Here is a 16,250-nt window from a genome sequence, read left to right on the forward strand (position 1 = left end):
GGGGCCAGCGCGGCGACGTCACCATGCCGCGACGGAACCAGCACAGCTGATGCGACCACAACGACATCACCACCAGCCGAAGCAGCAACAGGAGATTCACGGCGTTTTGAGGAAGGGCATGATCGCACGCCTGCTAAAGGAAAGTGCTTTACTTCTCCCTATGTTCTCGTGGCGTGCATGAGCTATGTGCTAGTCTCCTCCTGGTGCCAGTAGATGTGTTTTGTTCCGAGGTGCCTGGGACTCGAGGAGTGCTGGAGGGAAACCGGAGCCGGCGTCAGGAGCCAGGAGGGCAGTGACGAGAGACTGGAGATCTTCACGCGGATCGAGAGGGATTGTCGCGGAGGTATTGCTGAAGTCTGGTGGCTGGAGGCTGATGAGCTGGACTGTGTGAAGGGATATCCGTGGGCCATTATTCCGCCTGGTATCATGGCCGCCAAGTCGGATCGGTGAGTCATGCGTGGACTGGGGGTACAGCTAAGTTTGCTTTGTTTTTTTCTTTCGGGTCGGTGTGGGAAAGCCGCCGACCCGACATGGACTCTTTGCTCTGTATTGGGTAGCAGCGCATCTGCTTGGTGCTAGCAGATCCCCGTGAACTCCTCTTCGATGGTGTAACGCATCATTGCTAAATGAAGTCAGTGACTTGGTGTGAGTAGAAAAGTGTAGTATACGAGTTGTCATTTTATGCTAGCGTGTTGGTTGCTGGTTTACTCTTATATCCATGAGTGGTAGTCCCTATGGGGTTTGGGGAGGGGGGGGGTTGCTATTGGTGTGCTGTGATTTATAGCATTAGTTGCATGCGGTGATCTGAGTCTTTGTGTTGCTGTGCCATATCTCGTGTGCTGATATTGCTGTGGTAGGGTGTAATATTTTGATTATTATCTTTCTGCATTTTTCTTTCTTTTTTTTATGTGTTTATTTGGGCTCGACTATGCCATCGGGACTACTACAGCTGTGACCGTTGTGTGCCGTGAACCTTTGCATGAACTGTTTGCTGTGCTTAAACTCCTGACTGATTGTGCTTTGATGTGCCTAATGTGGGGTGTATTGTGGTATTAACTGTGCCACTCTTGGTTGGGTTTGGGGTGGGGGACCTGTCTGTTATTCACAGTGTGGCTGCTGACCCATGAGAGTAAAACCTTTAAATTCCTCTGTTGTGGTGTCTTGTGTCTCCGAGGGGATTGAATCTGTGGCGAGCCACGACACACACCCCTTTTTAAAGAGGGGGACCACCACCCCGATCTGCCAGTCCAGAGGCACTGTCCCCAATGTCCACACGATGCTGCAGAGGCGTGTCAACCAAGACAGCTCTTCAACATCCAGAGCCTTGAGAAACTCCGTGCGGACCTCATCCAACCCCGGGGACTTGCCACCGAGGAGCTTTTTGACTACCTTGGCAACCTCAGCCCCAGAAAAGGGAGGCCCCACTGCCGAGCTGTCCGACTCTGCTTCCTCATCGGAAGGCGTGTCGGTAGGATTGAGCAGGTCCTCGAAGTATTCCTCCCTCACAACGTCCCCAATTGAGGTCAGCAGAGCCCTGTCCCACTTCCCCCCCGTGAGCTGCCGGATGGTGGACCAGAATCTCTTCGAGGCCGTCCGGAAGTCGTTCTCCATGGCCTCAACGAACTCCACCCAAGCCCGAATTTTTGCCTCAGCAACCGCCTCAGCTGCGTTCTGCTTGGCCTGTCGGTACCCATCAGCTGCTTCCAGAGTCCCACTGGTCAAAAGGCCCGATAGGACTCCGTCTTCAGCTTGACGGCTTCCCTCAGCGCTGGTGTCCACCAGCGGGTTAAGGGGTTGCCGCCATGACAGGCACCGACAGCCACAGCTCCGGTCAGCCGCCTCAACAGTGGAGGCGCGGAAGTAAGGGAGGGAGTTAAAGCTCCTTCTGACAGGGGATTCCGCATTCCCAACAGACCCTCACAATACGTTTGGGCCTGCCAGGTCTGATCGGCTTCCTCCCCCACCAGGGGAACCAACTCACCACCAGGTGGTGATCAGTTGACAGCTCCGCCCATCTCTTGACCTGAGTGTCCAGGACATACAGCCGCAAGTTCGACGATATAACCACAAAGTCGATCATCAAACTGCGGCCTAGGGTGTCCTGGTGCCAAGTGCACATATGTACACCCTTATGCCTGAACAAGGTGTTCGTTAACTGGTATCTTGGCGACCTCACATATTTTATTTTCATGTTTTTGTCCTTCATCATCACCTCATATCATATATCATATGGTGCTCATATCAATAAACTATTTGATCAATATTTTGAGCTTGTAACTTCTTTATTCTGTAAACTTACCTTTTAATAATGTGGAAACACTGGTAAGTAATTATAACAGCCTTTTCAATTTGTCACATTTTCTAAATGACAAAATAACCTATTCAAGCTGATGGTTTATCCTTTTTCTTGATTTTCAGCTCAGGGTGATTGAATTAGTTAGAAACAGTGAAATAAAACAGGAAACACATATGAAATATACGCTTTGTGACTTCCACACATTTACTTATATGCAGCTTTGTTGTCATTGATGCTTAACAGCCCGATGGTTTTAAACCATGAAGGCCGATGCAGGGTTTTAAAAGAGCATAATAAGACATATGTATTCTTTGAAAATATCTCTGAATAATTTGGCAGAATCATCATTGTCCACTAAAACTTTTTATTCATGGGCCTTTGAAGAAAATAATCTGTGTTATGTTATATTCAAGGTAAACACAAGAAACTTGTGCTAAAGAAAAAATGGACCAGACTCAGTAAATAATTCCCTATAATCCCTATATAGATCAGTGAGCAGTGCTGACCAACATGTCATTGAGGTCATCCGGTGGGAACCTCATCAGTGTTTCGTCTAGTTTGGCCCACAACGCCTCCAGGAGGCTAGACAGTGATCACTGGCGTCCCAGAGTCACTCCCCTAATGTCAGCCATCACTGTTCCTCACACCACAACAACCATCTTTTTTTCAACAACCGCAAGCTACCCCAGCCTCTCACCAACTGGACACCAGTCACAGCGGGTTGGGGATACAAACCCTGGTTCGGGTAGAGGGTATAAATAGAAGAGGTAAAGATAAATAGGAATGGGATTCAAACCCTGGTTCGGGTAGGGTTTCGAACCAGGAACTCTCTTGCTGTGAAGCGAAAGTGTTAACTGAAAATAAAATCTAAATATATAAATCAGCTGTTATGCATGGCTGTGACTTCATGCTGCTGTGTTCTTAGTTAACAAAGACAATAATTGCCGTAAAGCTCACAACTTTAACCTCTTGAGTGAAAATACAAATTAAGTTATACTTTATACTTCAATACGACATCTCAGACTTATTCAATCTTATTACTGTTCAAATAATCATGTGGTGTCACAGAAGTTGGACAAAGCTCTCTAAAAATAAATACTAATGCTATCGTATCTTTTTTCATTTTCCTGGCTCCCCTCTAGCCTGCAGAGGCCTCATTGTGAGGAAAAGAGCGAGAGAGAGAGAGAGATAGAGAATGAGAGAGAGAATGACAGCAATAGATGCAGGGAAGATCATGAAGATGGTGATTTGTTGTGAACAGGGAGAAAGGAGGGACATCGGTGTCAAGTAGAAAAAGAGGAGGGGAAGTGCCACAGATTGACTTGAGTAAAAAAGTATCAGTTATAAAAACAAGTTTGTTTCAGAAAGCAGTCAGAGCTGCAGCTCTCTGAAGATGGAGATCCAGGATGGAGCAGAGTTCTGCTTTCCACATCTCTCAAACAGCTCCTGCAAGAAGCCTGACTATTCCCTTTCTGAAGTCGTTCTCCTTCACATCATTCTGTTCTCCATCTCTGTGCTCACTGTGATGTTCAACCTGCTCGTCATCATCTCAATCTCCCACTACAGGCAGAGATAGATTTTTGAGGGTTAATCTGTTCTGTAAATTACAATTTAGCTTGTGATGAATGATGTTGCAGCTTTAAATAAGACTTATCATGTAACAAATGACTGTGCACGAGAAATAATCAAATGCTATAATATCTTTACTGTAGATGTAGCAAATCAGAAAACACATTTTGTAAATAGATATTTGTATTATTTTACCTTTCAGATAAAATCCTGTTTTAATTATACATTTCTGTCTCCTTCCAGGCAGCTCCACACACCCACTAACATCCTCCTCCTCTCTCTGGCTGTCTCAGACTTTCTTGTGGGTCTCCTGTCAATGCCAGCGGGAATTATCCGAAATACAACCTGCTGGTATCTTGGTGACCTCACATGTTTTATTTTCATTTATATGTCCTTCATCATCACTTCTGCCTCTGTAGGAGACATGGTGCTCATATCAATTGACCGTTATGTGGCAATTTGTGACCCTCTGCATTACCCAACCAGAGTGACTGAGGGAAGAGTTAAACTCTGTGTGTGTCTGTGTTGGCTCTGCTCTGCTCTCTACAACCTTTTATTTGTAAAAGATGACCTGACTCTATTAGGCAAACACAATTCCTGTTATGGAGAATGTGTGTTTTTTATTGATGACATTTCAGGAAGTGTAGATCTTGTTTTAACCTTCATTCTTCCAGTTACTGTCATCATAGTTCTGTATATGAGAGTATTTGTGGTGGCTGTGTCTCAGGCTCGTGCCATGCGCTCTCATGTTACAGCTGCCAAACTCCAACTTTCAGTCATTATAAAAACAAAGAAATCTGAGTTAAAAGCAGCCAGGACTCTTGGTGTTCTCATGATTGTCTTTCTGATATGTTTCATCCCATATTACTGTGTCTCTCTTGTAAGGGCTGATTTGCTCAATAGCTCTTCGGTATCCTTTGTGTCCTATCTGTTCTATTTTAACTCCTGTTTGAACCCAGTGATTTATGCACTGTTCTATCCCTGGTTTAGGAAAGCAGTTAAATTCACATTAACTCTTCAGATATTGCAGCCTGGCTCCTGTCAGGCCAACATACTGTAGGACAAGATTATAAATTTAAACAAGTGTTGGACTAAGTAATTATAGAAAGCTGTGGTAGTATTTTACTTCATACAGATAGATTTAATTTAATGTGTCGCAGAAATCTATTGTTGGTAAATCGATCGTATTTATTGTCTCTCAAAACCCCTTTTCTTTGGTTGTGTAGACATCATTAATCAATCAGTTGTAGCCCTTTAGGATATTTCACAGTTTGATTTATTTCAAATTGTAAAATGACTCAGACACAAATGTTATCAGATATTTGTAGAAATCGTTTTCTCATTATCCAGAATAACAATCACACTTGTCTTGCTCTTAAGTCTCATTGAAATAGATCTGTTGTTGTTGGACACAGTCACATAAAACAGGAAACATTTGCATATTCACTCACATGTACCTGTGTGATGGTACTGTCATTGACACGAGTCAGCTGTCAGGTATTTAAAAAAGGCCTCACACTCCAAAGCTGTAACTTATCAGTTTTTAAATAAAGTAAAATCATATAATACAAATGATATGAGAGGTTGAACCTTCAGGTTAAATTTCAAGGTTTTGCCTTTGCCTCTGTAAGGGAAAAATTAATTCCTATATGCATTGTATTGAGTGTTTCTGTGTATAACCTATAAATAACCTCCTGCAAGACACCTGTTTTTCTGTTATCTCTCTCTTTCAATGAGGGCATTGTGCTCTTATGATTTAACAACTTTAAGGAGGATGACAGGAAAGATGGTACGGTGTCGAGGCGGCCTTGGCTGCAGGAAGGGAGGGAAACTAGATGAAAACGCTTGAACATATCAAAGGAGCGATTACGTAATAACCTGTATATTAACTGAATTGTTTTTGCCCAAGATTGCCAAAGATGATTTATCTCTGACTAAGACTGAATCTTCTTTTAAACCAACACCATATTCTACTGTTAACACTTTTTCTTCTCCCTCTTCATCCGCACATCTTTACCCCACAATGAGCACTCTCGCTGTGCCGGATCTGGACCTGCTCTCCTGCCCTCCTCAACGCCTACAACAACACCCACCAGACCCGCCACAAGCATCTGGTTTTTGGGAAGAGGGAAATTCTCCAACGTTCACTCCAGGAGAAATCCCACCTTACCCACAACATCTGTTACATCTGTGTGATGATGAGGAAAAGGAAGAAGTTGACAAGTGACAAAACTCCTCTCCCCACAATCTGGACTTCGGAGATCTCAACGTGATATGCCTGCCATGCATAGAACCAAGCTGAGACCCGTAAGACTGAAAAGGAGCTGCATTTGGCAGCCATGACCATGTATTGCGCAGTTGGTGATATGACAGGTCACCCCGGAAACAGAGGACAAGGTCGGGGACGTGAATGCGAAAGAGGAGGTCGACGTGGACCACGCCTGAATTATGACCCGAATGTTTGTTTTTACTGTGGCCAGACTGGACACTGGAAGAAGGACTGTCCACAGCTGAGAAGTGATGAAACTGAGCTAAAGGCTGACTGAGGGTGGGAGGCGGGTTCCGGACGTCACACGCCAGCGGTGCCTCAACCAATGGGTGATAACACAACACACACACACACTTTTCCTGCTCTGTGCAATGAAGAGACGCTTACTGACTGTGCTCACGTAGTAAAGTTTGCATGCTATTTCTGTCCTAGAGCAAATATGTTCACCTCAGGTGATGGGAACTTATGCTCACTTGACATCTGAAGCCTACAAGGCTTTTCCAACTTTTCAGCTTAGTATTTTGGGGAAACAAGTAACATTTATGGTTGATTCTGGGGCTACATCATCAATAGTGAAGTCAGGGGAATTTGATCATCCTCCAAAGCTAAGTGGAAACTACGTCTATTCCGTGTCTGCATCATGTCAGGTTGTGAAGGAGAAAATGACAACGCCCAATGCGTGTGTCACTCCCGATGGGCTCTCCTTCAAGCACTCATTTTTGTTATCAGAGCTGTGTCCCATTAACCTGATGGGCCGTGATCTCATGTGTAAACTGGGCATTATTTTAAGCACAAGCTTTAGTTTCACCCCTTTCTGATTTCATGCAACCTGCTGATCTGCACTGCACATCACACGTTTCTTTGGGGCCTGACTATGACTATGAGAAGAAGTGGTTTCGCACTCCTTTTGAAAAAATATGTACGTCTACTTTATTTTGGAATTCACAAACTGCTGCACTGGCTCTGTGTCTCACTCCAGAGCAGTTAGAGTTTTTTAATGTTTGTGGTACTCGCCCTTACATCTCCTTGGCCAAACCTAGAGTTTGTTGCAACTTGTCAAAAAGAAACTGATTGGACAGTTTCACCTGCTGATCCAAATTTGATGTTTTCTGAACGATTGTCAGCATACAAGAAAACCTTTTTGAGCACAATGCATTGTCAAAGAACTGTGGAACTAGTTCCCACTACAGAATCACATTTTGAAGCATGCTTTTTATCTGAAACAGATCTGTCTTCATTACCCATGTTGGCTGAAGTGCCCACTGATCTTTGGGCTAAATGCAAAAATGATGTGGGGTTGATAAAAGGCTGTGAACCGGTAATTGTCACCCCTAAATTGGACTTTTGCCCGTGTAAAAAACAATACCCTTTGAAACCTGAAGCAATTAAAGGGATCAAGCCTGTTTTTCAATTTTTTCAGAAAACAGGCGTCATTGTTCCCTGTGAAAATTCACCTGTGCGCTCTCCATTATTTCCTGTTAGAAAGATTAGAGATGCTGGCCAGCCAGATGAATGGCGTTTTGTACAGGACCTCCAAGCCGTGAATGCTGCAGTTCAGCCACGTGCTCCCACTGTGCCAAACCCACACACTATTTTGTCTCAAATTCCATCAGATGCACAGTTTTTCTCAGTTGTTTACTTGTCTAACACATTTTTCTCTGTCCCCGTGCATCCTGACAGCCAGTTCTGGTTTGCTTTTGAATTTGAGGGGAAATCTTGGACTTTTACCCGGTTATGCCAGGGATATTGTGAAAGTCCCACTATTTACAATGCTGCTCTCAAAGCTAGTCTGGACCCTCTCCAACTAACCCAAGGCTCTGCTCTTTTGCAGTACGTGGATGACATCCTTTTATGCATCCCATCTAAGCAACAGTATGAAAAAGACACAGTGACTCTGCTGAAGCATCTTAATTCTTGTGGCCACAAAGCCAGCCTTTCTAAGTTGCAGTTTGTTCAGGACAAAGTCACCTTTTTGGGCCATGTGATTTCCAAGGAGGGGCGCTCACTTTCTCCTAAACGCGTTGCTGCAGTTCAGAACATTCCTAAACCGGTTACTAAAAAACAGCTCATGTCATTTTTAGGCATAACATCTTACTGCAGGAACTTCATTCCTAACTACTCTTCTCTCGAAGCTCCTTTAGGTGCTCTTATCCATGGGAAAGGCCTCCAGTCAGCTGATCGTGTTCCATGGACTCCTGAGGCTGAATCAGCCTTCACTCAGCTTAAGCTGTCTCTTCAAACAGCTTCTACGCTTGGCATCCCAGATCCTCATAAACCTTTCATACAGGCAGTTGATGAGAAGCATGGTTGTATGACATCTGTTCTTATGCAGGAACATGGGGGAAGACAAAGGCCAGTGGCTTATTTCTCCGCAAAATTGGACTGGTAGGTGTGCCCATGTGATGTTGGTGTATAATGTCCGTATTGCTGTTGACCCTTTTGCTCCTCAACCCACCCGCTCAGTACGCAAACGCTCTATTCCTGGCAGTTTTGATGATCGTGTCTATATTGATGCAATTGGAGTCCCCAGAGGTGTCACTGACAAATACAAAGCCAGAAATGAGATAGCTGCTGGTTTTGAGTCCATTTTCTTATGGCCTACTATTGACAAAAATGTGGACTGGATCAATTATCTTTTTTATAACCAACAGCGTTTTATTAATTACACTCATGATGCTTTTGAAGGACTAGCTGAACAGCTAGGCCCCACTTCTCTTATGGCTTGGCAAAACAGAATGGCTTTAGATATGTTGCTAGCTGAACGCGGAGGGGTGCGTGCTTTGATGGGTGATTCATGTTGCACTTTTATTCCTAATAATACGGCTCCGGATGGCTCTGTAACCAGAGCTCTAGATGGCCTCCGCTCCCTTAGAAAAGAACTGTCTGAAAACTCCGGCGTTGACACCTCCCTTACTGGTTGGCTTGATTCAATGTTTGGCAAATGGAAGACTCTAATTCTCTCCCTCCTCACAGGGTTAATTATTGGATTGTGTCTATTGGCGCTTTTATGGCTGCTGTATTGTTCCCTGTGTGCGAGGCCTCATTGTGTGCTCCATTGATAAATCCGTGTCTCACCAAATGATTCAACGGACTCAGCAAACTCCTTTGATTTCAGGTTGTCCTTTTAGTGACTCTGATTTGGACATGGATGACAATGTTTCTGTTTAATTGTTGATGTTTTGATTGTTTATCATTGGACCCTTTATCACTATGATGCCTTCGTTTTAAACTCACGTTGTGTGCGAATGCAGGCTGATGTTTACTGATAAAGTTATTATTTTTCTTGCTTCTTTTGGGTTGATTAATATAATGGTATTATTATAATCAAAAGGGTGGGGTGTAAGGGAAAAATTCATTCCTATATGCATTGTATTGAGTGTTTCTGTGTATAACCTATAAATAACCTCCTGCAAGACACCTGTTTTTCTGTTATCTCTCTCTTTCAATGAGGGCATTGTGCTCTTATGATTTAACAACTTTAAGGAAGATGACAGGAAAGATGGTACGGTGTCGAGGCGGCCTTGGCTGCAGGAAGGGAGGGAAAATAGATAAAAACGCTTGAACATATCAAAGGAGCGATTACGTAATAACCTGTATATTAACTGAATTGTTTTTGCCCAAGATTCTCAGAGCAGCTCTGTACTCTGTACAGTGTTGTTCTCTCTTGCAAGATATTATTAAAAGCATCTTATCTCCTCAGAAAATAACTGACTCTGTGCCTTACTAAAATTTCCACCATACCTCCAAGTTGCTTTTTTAAAAAAAACAAAAAAAAAACACCCTGTTCATATGTTGACCTGGTCAAATTAGTCTGAAAGATGTACAGTTACAGTGACAGTTTACACCAAAACTTAGCACAACCTAATTTGCTGTAGATTTACCTCAAATCATAACAAGCTGGAAGTGAGAAGCAGCTCACATGTTTACCAGAATTTACTGTGTGGACATGTAGAATTGTGGGCTGGAATTTAAATTAAGTGAAATATTGTAAAGACTACAACAGACACTTTGTCATTTGTCTTTGAATTGTTCGAAACACTGTATAGAAGCAACTTTGTATTTGCCTTCAAGGACAGCGCCACATTAGAGGCAGGCAGCCTCTACAGCAGGAGCTCTGGATATGCTGTGTCTTTATATACATCTACTTGAGATTTTCTACTGAACTTTATTTTGTAAAAGCAGATATCTGAAACATTTTTCTATACTTTTTACATCCATTATGATCCATAATCCTAGCAACAGGGAAGTTGTTAACCTCTTGGAGCTGCTAACTGAGCTTTCCAAAACCCAAGTAATGCCTGGAATAAAACCTTAAATCAAAATTGGTTGAAGAGGAGACATCTAAGATGCAGAAAAGAGACTCAATAAAGCAAAAAGAGGAGGAAATTTAATCCATTTCCTCCTCTGATCATGGAAACTGTGAGTTCAATGCCAGATAAAATGGACAATCGTGTCATGGAACACAGCAGGAATATCAGGAAGGCAGTATAACTTTTTTTCACTGAAACATGGCTGCAGGAACAACTAACACCTCTCTTCTCACCCTTAAAATAATATGGTCAGACAAAGACTACTAACAATAGCACATCTCTAGTGATGATTGGTACTGTTGAGTATTGTTTGTTGCACTTAAGAGCAGTGATCTATTACTATTGATCTTGCGAATCAAATGTTCATGTGTTAGCTGGGTGAGGCAGTTTTATCATCTGAGATTTGTAACCAGTTGGACAAGAGAAACACTGCAAACACAGCTGGTACAACAAATTTGTAAGATCAGTCTTGTTTTCAGAACAAAATGTGAAATAACTGTTAAACATACAGATGAATGACCTATCTTATGAGTAAAAGCAATACTCTTTTTGTCAGTTTTAGTGTTGAGCAGCCACAGCCGCGGCCGCTGTATTTGGGCAGGATGGGCAGAGCCCCGCCTTCCACACCCCAACCTTTCTTTTATAGATAAAATATAGATAATTATAAATTATAGATAAAATATTTATTTCAACTTCAATCACAGTGGGAATCGTATTACACCATATTGTGGCTTGTGACGGACTTTGCGAGTGGAATCTGTTTTTATTTTCGCTGAAATAGAGCCTACCTCCAGTGTGTGGCTGCTTAACGTTAGATCTATGGCCACTGGCCAGGGCAGATGCCTGGCTGCTCTCAGCTAAGCCCGGCCCCGCCGAACTCTCGAGCACATTCTACCAATCAGAATCACTGTAGGCCCCTACGTAGCATAATATCATGTTCCATTTAGCGCGCCTGGATGCTATTGGGGCAGGTGTATGATCTGCCCTGGACATGGAAAGGACTCAAAGGGTTTAAAGGACTTATGAAACAAATTTTAATTGTTGAAATTTCACAGTTTTTGCTGCTGATTCTAAAGGTTCCAAGCCTTGCGATTAAAATGAGATATTGTCTGGATAATAATTTATCCGGGAAGTCATGTTAAAACGGGTTCAAAAGGAGCCACATTTTGTCTTTTTGTGCGAATTCATTTTTTTTTATGCGTGACGTCATAGGGTTGACAGAAGTTCTAGTAGTTTAACTGTAATGGCGGCATCTATGGCTAAGACATCGAAGCATGGAGGAAAATATTGTGTTGCTGGAGGGCCAAATGGTGTTAGTTGCAAAAATAGCAGCTTCACTGAAGACATCTCTCTGCACATGTTTCCCAAACTAAAAAATACTGGAACTGAGGCTGACAAGGAGAAGGCAAAGACAAGAGCACGGTGGATCGTATCACTGCCTGCTGCTGCCTGCCGACAGCTGCACCTGTTACGGTGTTTGCTGCTCGGAAGCAGGGGACTGCTCACTCTGCTCTTCGGTCTACACACATATCCAGCTAGAATTTGGCGACGTTGTGAGTGGCTGGCCGTCTACCTCTGCTAGCTTTTTTTGTGTTTTGTCAAGTTTTTATCGTTTTCATCACTACTGATGCATGATCGCCTGAGTCTCTTGAAAATCAGAGATTCTGTGGACATAATATCGATCACGTCAACGATGAGACAAAGTCACCGCCACCTGTTTTGGCGTCTGTACCCTCTTAGCCTACCTATGGCATACCTGGTCGGTTGCCACGCAACAGCCGTCGCAGAAGACGTGGAAAGAGGTGGAGTAATATGCCGGCTGAAAGCCCACCTGGCTTTGCCCTCCAGCAACAACGCTCGCCATCTGCTGTCTGGTCTCTCCGGTGATTGTCCCGGCTACGACATCCGAGGCTCCGTGGATCAGTCCTACCGATGGCTGCTGTCAGTCATGCCGAGGCCGGGTGCCCATCTCCCTGCCGCCGACCCGTGAGGATCCGCAGATGGGGCCGCGCACTGGAGGATCTCCGAGCCGTTAATCCACGCCATTGTTTATTAAGCTTACATTAAAACCATGTTATTATCACATACGTTTTTTTTAAGTGGCTGGATTTCAAAGTGCCACTTCGTTAGGTTTCAACGTGTCAAAGACAGCGCAGCAGAATGCCATATCTGCGAAACCGGCATGTTCAAATCTTTTCCAGTTTACCACAGCAAACATACACTATTGTGTCATTTGATTGATAACATCTTAATAATAATCAGCGTGTAGTAGGAGCGATGGCTGTTTTGTGCCGCCGATCCTGTACCAAAAATGGTAACTTTCTTTCATTTCCATTACCCATACGGGAGGTGCAGAGAGCCTCTACAATATAGATAGGCCTACTAAATCGATTTGTGTGGCTTAAATTCAACGAAAGTTTTTCCACATAATATTAGAGGTGTGTTCTTTCGACCTGCTGATGTTTGTATCAGAATTTTGTTTCCTTTATGAGATATAAGTCCATCAAATGTATGTTGTTTTCACAGCCAGCCAAACTAGCAAATAAGGGAGTCAACCCTATGACGTCATGGTCATGTGGCCAATTTCGCACCAAAGGCCACATAATTCACACTTTTAAATGGCCGTTTTAACAAGTTATGCCCGGAAAATTTAGTTCAAGTTGGATTGATGGTTTTAGAAAAAGACAAAAATTTCATTTGAATGATAGATGAACATTCGTTTCAGTTCATCTTTAAGAAATATTACTCCGCCCATCTAGCCAGTGGGAACTTCAGTGCCGCCAAATTCCCCTACAAACTTGTTGGATAAAACGGATAACTATGTCGGATTTGATATTGGCTGTTTAATCCGGATTCATGTTTGTGGTAGGTAAAGATTTTACTTAGTTGCTATCTTACAAAGTTTAAGTAATTGTGAACGAAGTCTTTGCAAAATGGGAAACTGGGAGTGATTTAATGAAATATCTTAGCTTGATGAGCAAAGCAATGTTGAGACAGTAAACAATGTGTTGACAGCTTCGTACATGTACAGTAGGTTACTTGTCTGCTAGCTTTGGTTGGAGCACTGTCGGTGTGTGTGATATGAAGCATTTTTCGGAAAAGGCAAAAAAACACGAGTCCAGCAAGGCGCATCTGAATTGTGCCATGAAATTAGCCATGCTAGGTAATGCTTTGCGACAAGTTTCCCTCTAATTGAATTGCATATGCTCCATAAAAGCTTGCATTTTGATAACGCAGATCATCTGCCCCGCCTATTTCCCAGACCACGAGCCGCTACTGAGCAGCCACCGAGTAGGGGTCTAATGTTGTTGTGGTCTTGACTGCAACAAATATTACTTTTTAACAATATCTCTTTTTATCTCAATATTCATGAAATAAGTTTTCCATTGCTTAGCTTAAATAAAAATACCACCATTTTCATGTGAAAAAAAATAAAAAGCCTCTTAAGCCTCAAAAGTGCTTAACTTAAAACATCTAAGCATGATAAGGAGAATAGGTGCCTGATACAATTACCATTCCATTTTTTCCTTTTTTTAACACTGATCGATCATTACTCAAATGGCCCAGTGGTTCCCAACTTCAGGGCCAATTTAGTGATATCTGCCTAACTTTACTCTCCTACCACTGCTGCATCACCCTGCCTTATTGCCTATGTCCAGTCCTCAGCCTATCAGAACACATTTTAGAGTCCAAAATCACTATGTGCCTTAGTCATCTCTTTGATTTGGGCAGATAGTGATTTCTTGTTTCCCAAAAACATTCAACTATTACTTAGGCAATTATGTTATTAGGCTAACGATGTTAGAGTCGTAAAATGTGTCTTTGGAATGTGTAAGATTCTGATCAGAGTAATGTCGTGTATTATAAAGTATAGTATATCCCCTGAATTTTAATGTTATGTTTGAAAATAAAAAAGGTACAATTGTTCATTTGAAAATAAAAAAGGTACAATTGTTCATCCTCTTCCAATTCCAAGGTTTTATGGATGAGAATCACTGGTGGGGTGCACGGTAAATGAAAAACACACATTTTTAGGTCAACACAAAGTATACTGTTTATAAATCTCCTCTTGATATGTGCATCACAGTCAGTGTTTGTTTTCCTTTGGGCAAAGACATGACTCACCTGTCTATGCCTTTCACTAACTAGTAATTAGCCGCGCTTATATTTGATGTGTTGGTTAGGTTTGCACATAAGATTTGGGGTACTAATTTTATACTACTGCATGTGATTCTTTACCGAACAGTTTTCTTTAAAAAAAAATATCGCGAGAAATGACAAGGATAGCCACCTCTCCAGGCATAACAACACCTATGACAAGGATTTTAAAAAACAAAAAATATTTACCAGGTCATATGATTAGGTGGATACAACCTCAGATAAAACCTAAGAATAATATTACACCGAGTCATTATTCATTTAACTAAAACTAAGCAAAATACAGAAGCGGTGTGTGAATAATTAATCACAACCTGACTCCTTCCATAGGAATTAAGAAGGTAAGTAGCAGCCATGTGCTGCTGATCACATTAACATCAACTGTAATGAAAAAGACAAAAAAAACTTTACCTTTTCATCCATTTTCCATACCTGCTTCATTCTTTTAAGGGGCGCAAGGGTGCTGGAGCCTATCCCAGCTGTCAATGGGCGCGAGACAGGGTACATCCTGGAGAGGTTGCCACTTCACGGGGCCACAAAGGGTGACCACTGTTCGAGAAAAAGGGATATTGTACGTGAGTGTGACACAAAGTTTATAAAGATAGAAAAAATAATCACCTAATCTGCATGTGATAACATGGCTGATGACATCACCGTGTGGCGGCTTCATGGATTCCAAAATTTATAGTGAACACTGAATTTAGTGAGACCTCCCCTGCAGCTGTTCCGCATCCATCTGCCATCACCTCTGTTTGGCATGAGTTGAAATCACACCCCTCCCTAAACTGATCAGTCACTCTCCTTTTCATCACTGATTCCTCATTGTTAAAGATCTGAACCAAAACATATTCTCTTAAATGTTTTTTATGAATCTTTTCAAAATCTCAGGCCGATATCTTTGATATGATTACTTGGACTTAACCACATGACCTAATCACTGTCACTGATATGGTGTCTTTCATTCAGTGTCGTCAAACCATCCTTGAACATTTGGAATGTAAGGATTTGGGGATACAATTCAAACAATGTGTGCCATCTAGTGGTAGTGACTACAAACAGGATTTGATGTGACACTCTGGATTTTCAACCCTTTTTATTCAGTTTGGATACTTTGGATATAGTCCAATTTCGAATCACCAACTAACCAAACATGCATTTTGTTTTTTAAGCCAGTCCCCCCAGAGAGAAGCCACACATGCAAGGGAGGAAAATGCAAACATGCAGACAGGCCCCAGCCAGAATTCAACCCAGGAACCTTCTTGAAAGTGACAGCTTTAATCAATCATGATAAGCTTTCATTGTCTGTGGTAATTGCTACAGACCAGATTTATCTCCAGTAACATTCTGAGCTCCAATGGAGCTGAAGAAAAGCCTCTGACTGAGCACACTTTACATAACGTAAGTACTGCTTTAGTAACATAAAAGTAAAGCTAGAAACATGAGGTAGAGTGACACCAAAATATGCAGGGATGTAGGGAAGATAATGAAGGTGATGTTTAATGTGAACAGGGAGGAAGAAGGGAGATCAGTGTCGAGATGAAAAAAACGAGAGGAGGAGCTAGAAGTAGAGAAGGTATTGTAGTATCAGATATAACAAAGTTTATTCTAGAAAGCAGTCAGAGATGCAGCTCTCTGCAGGTCTCTGTAG

At 42.5% G+C, this 16,250-nt stretch overlaps 1 protein-coding gene across 1 annotated transcript; it reads left to right on the forward strand.

Annotated features, from left to right (window-relative positions):
• Window positions 1–9,798, forward strand: LOC142396906 (trace amine-associated receptor 13c-like). Its single transcript, XM_075480115.1, has 2 exons — window positions 1–3,862; window positions 4,109–9,798. Exons 1-2 carry the CDS (start codon window positions 3,690–3,692, stop codon window positions 4,923–4,925), a joined length of 990 nt encoding a protein of 329 aa, XP_075336230.1. The 5' UTR covers window positions 1–3,689; the 3' UTR covers window positions 4,926–9,798.
• Window positions 9,799–16,250: the final 6,452 nt, after the last annotated feature.

Source organism: Odontesthes bonariensis, chromosome 12, assembly GCF_027942865.1.
Source record: "Odontesthes bonariensis isolate fOdoBon6 chromosome 12, fOdoBon6.hap1, whole genome shotgun sequence".
Lineage (NCBI taxonomy): Eukaryota > Metazoa > Chordata > Actinopteri > Atheriniformes > Atherinopsidae > Odontesthes > Odontesthes bonariensis.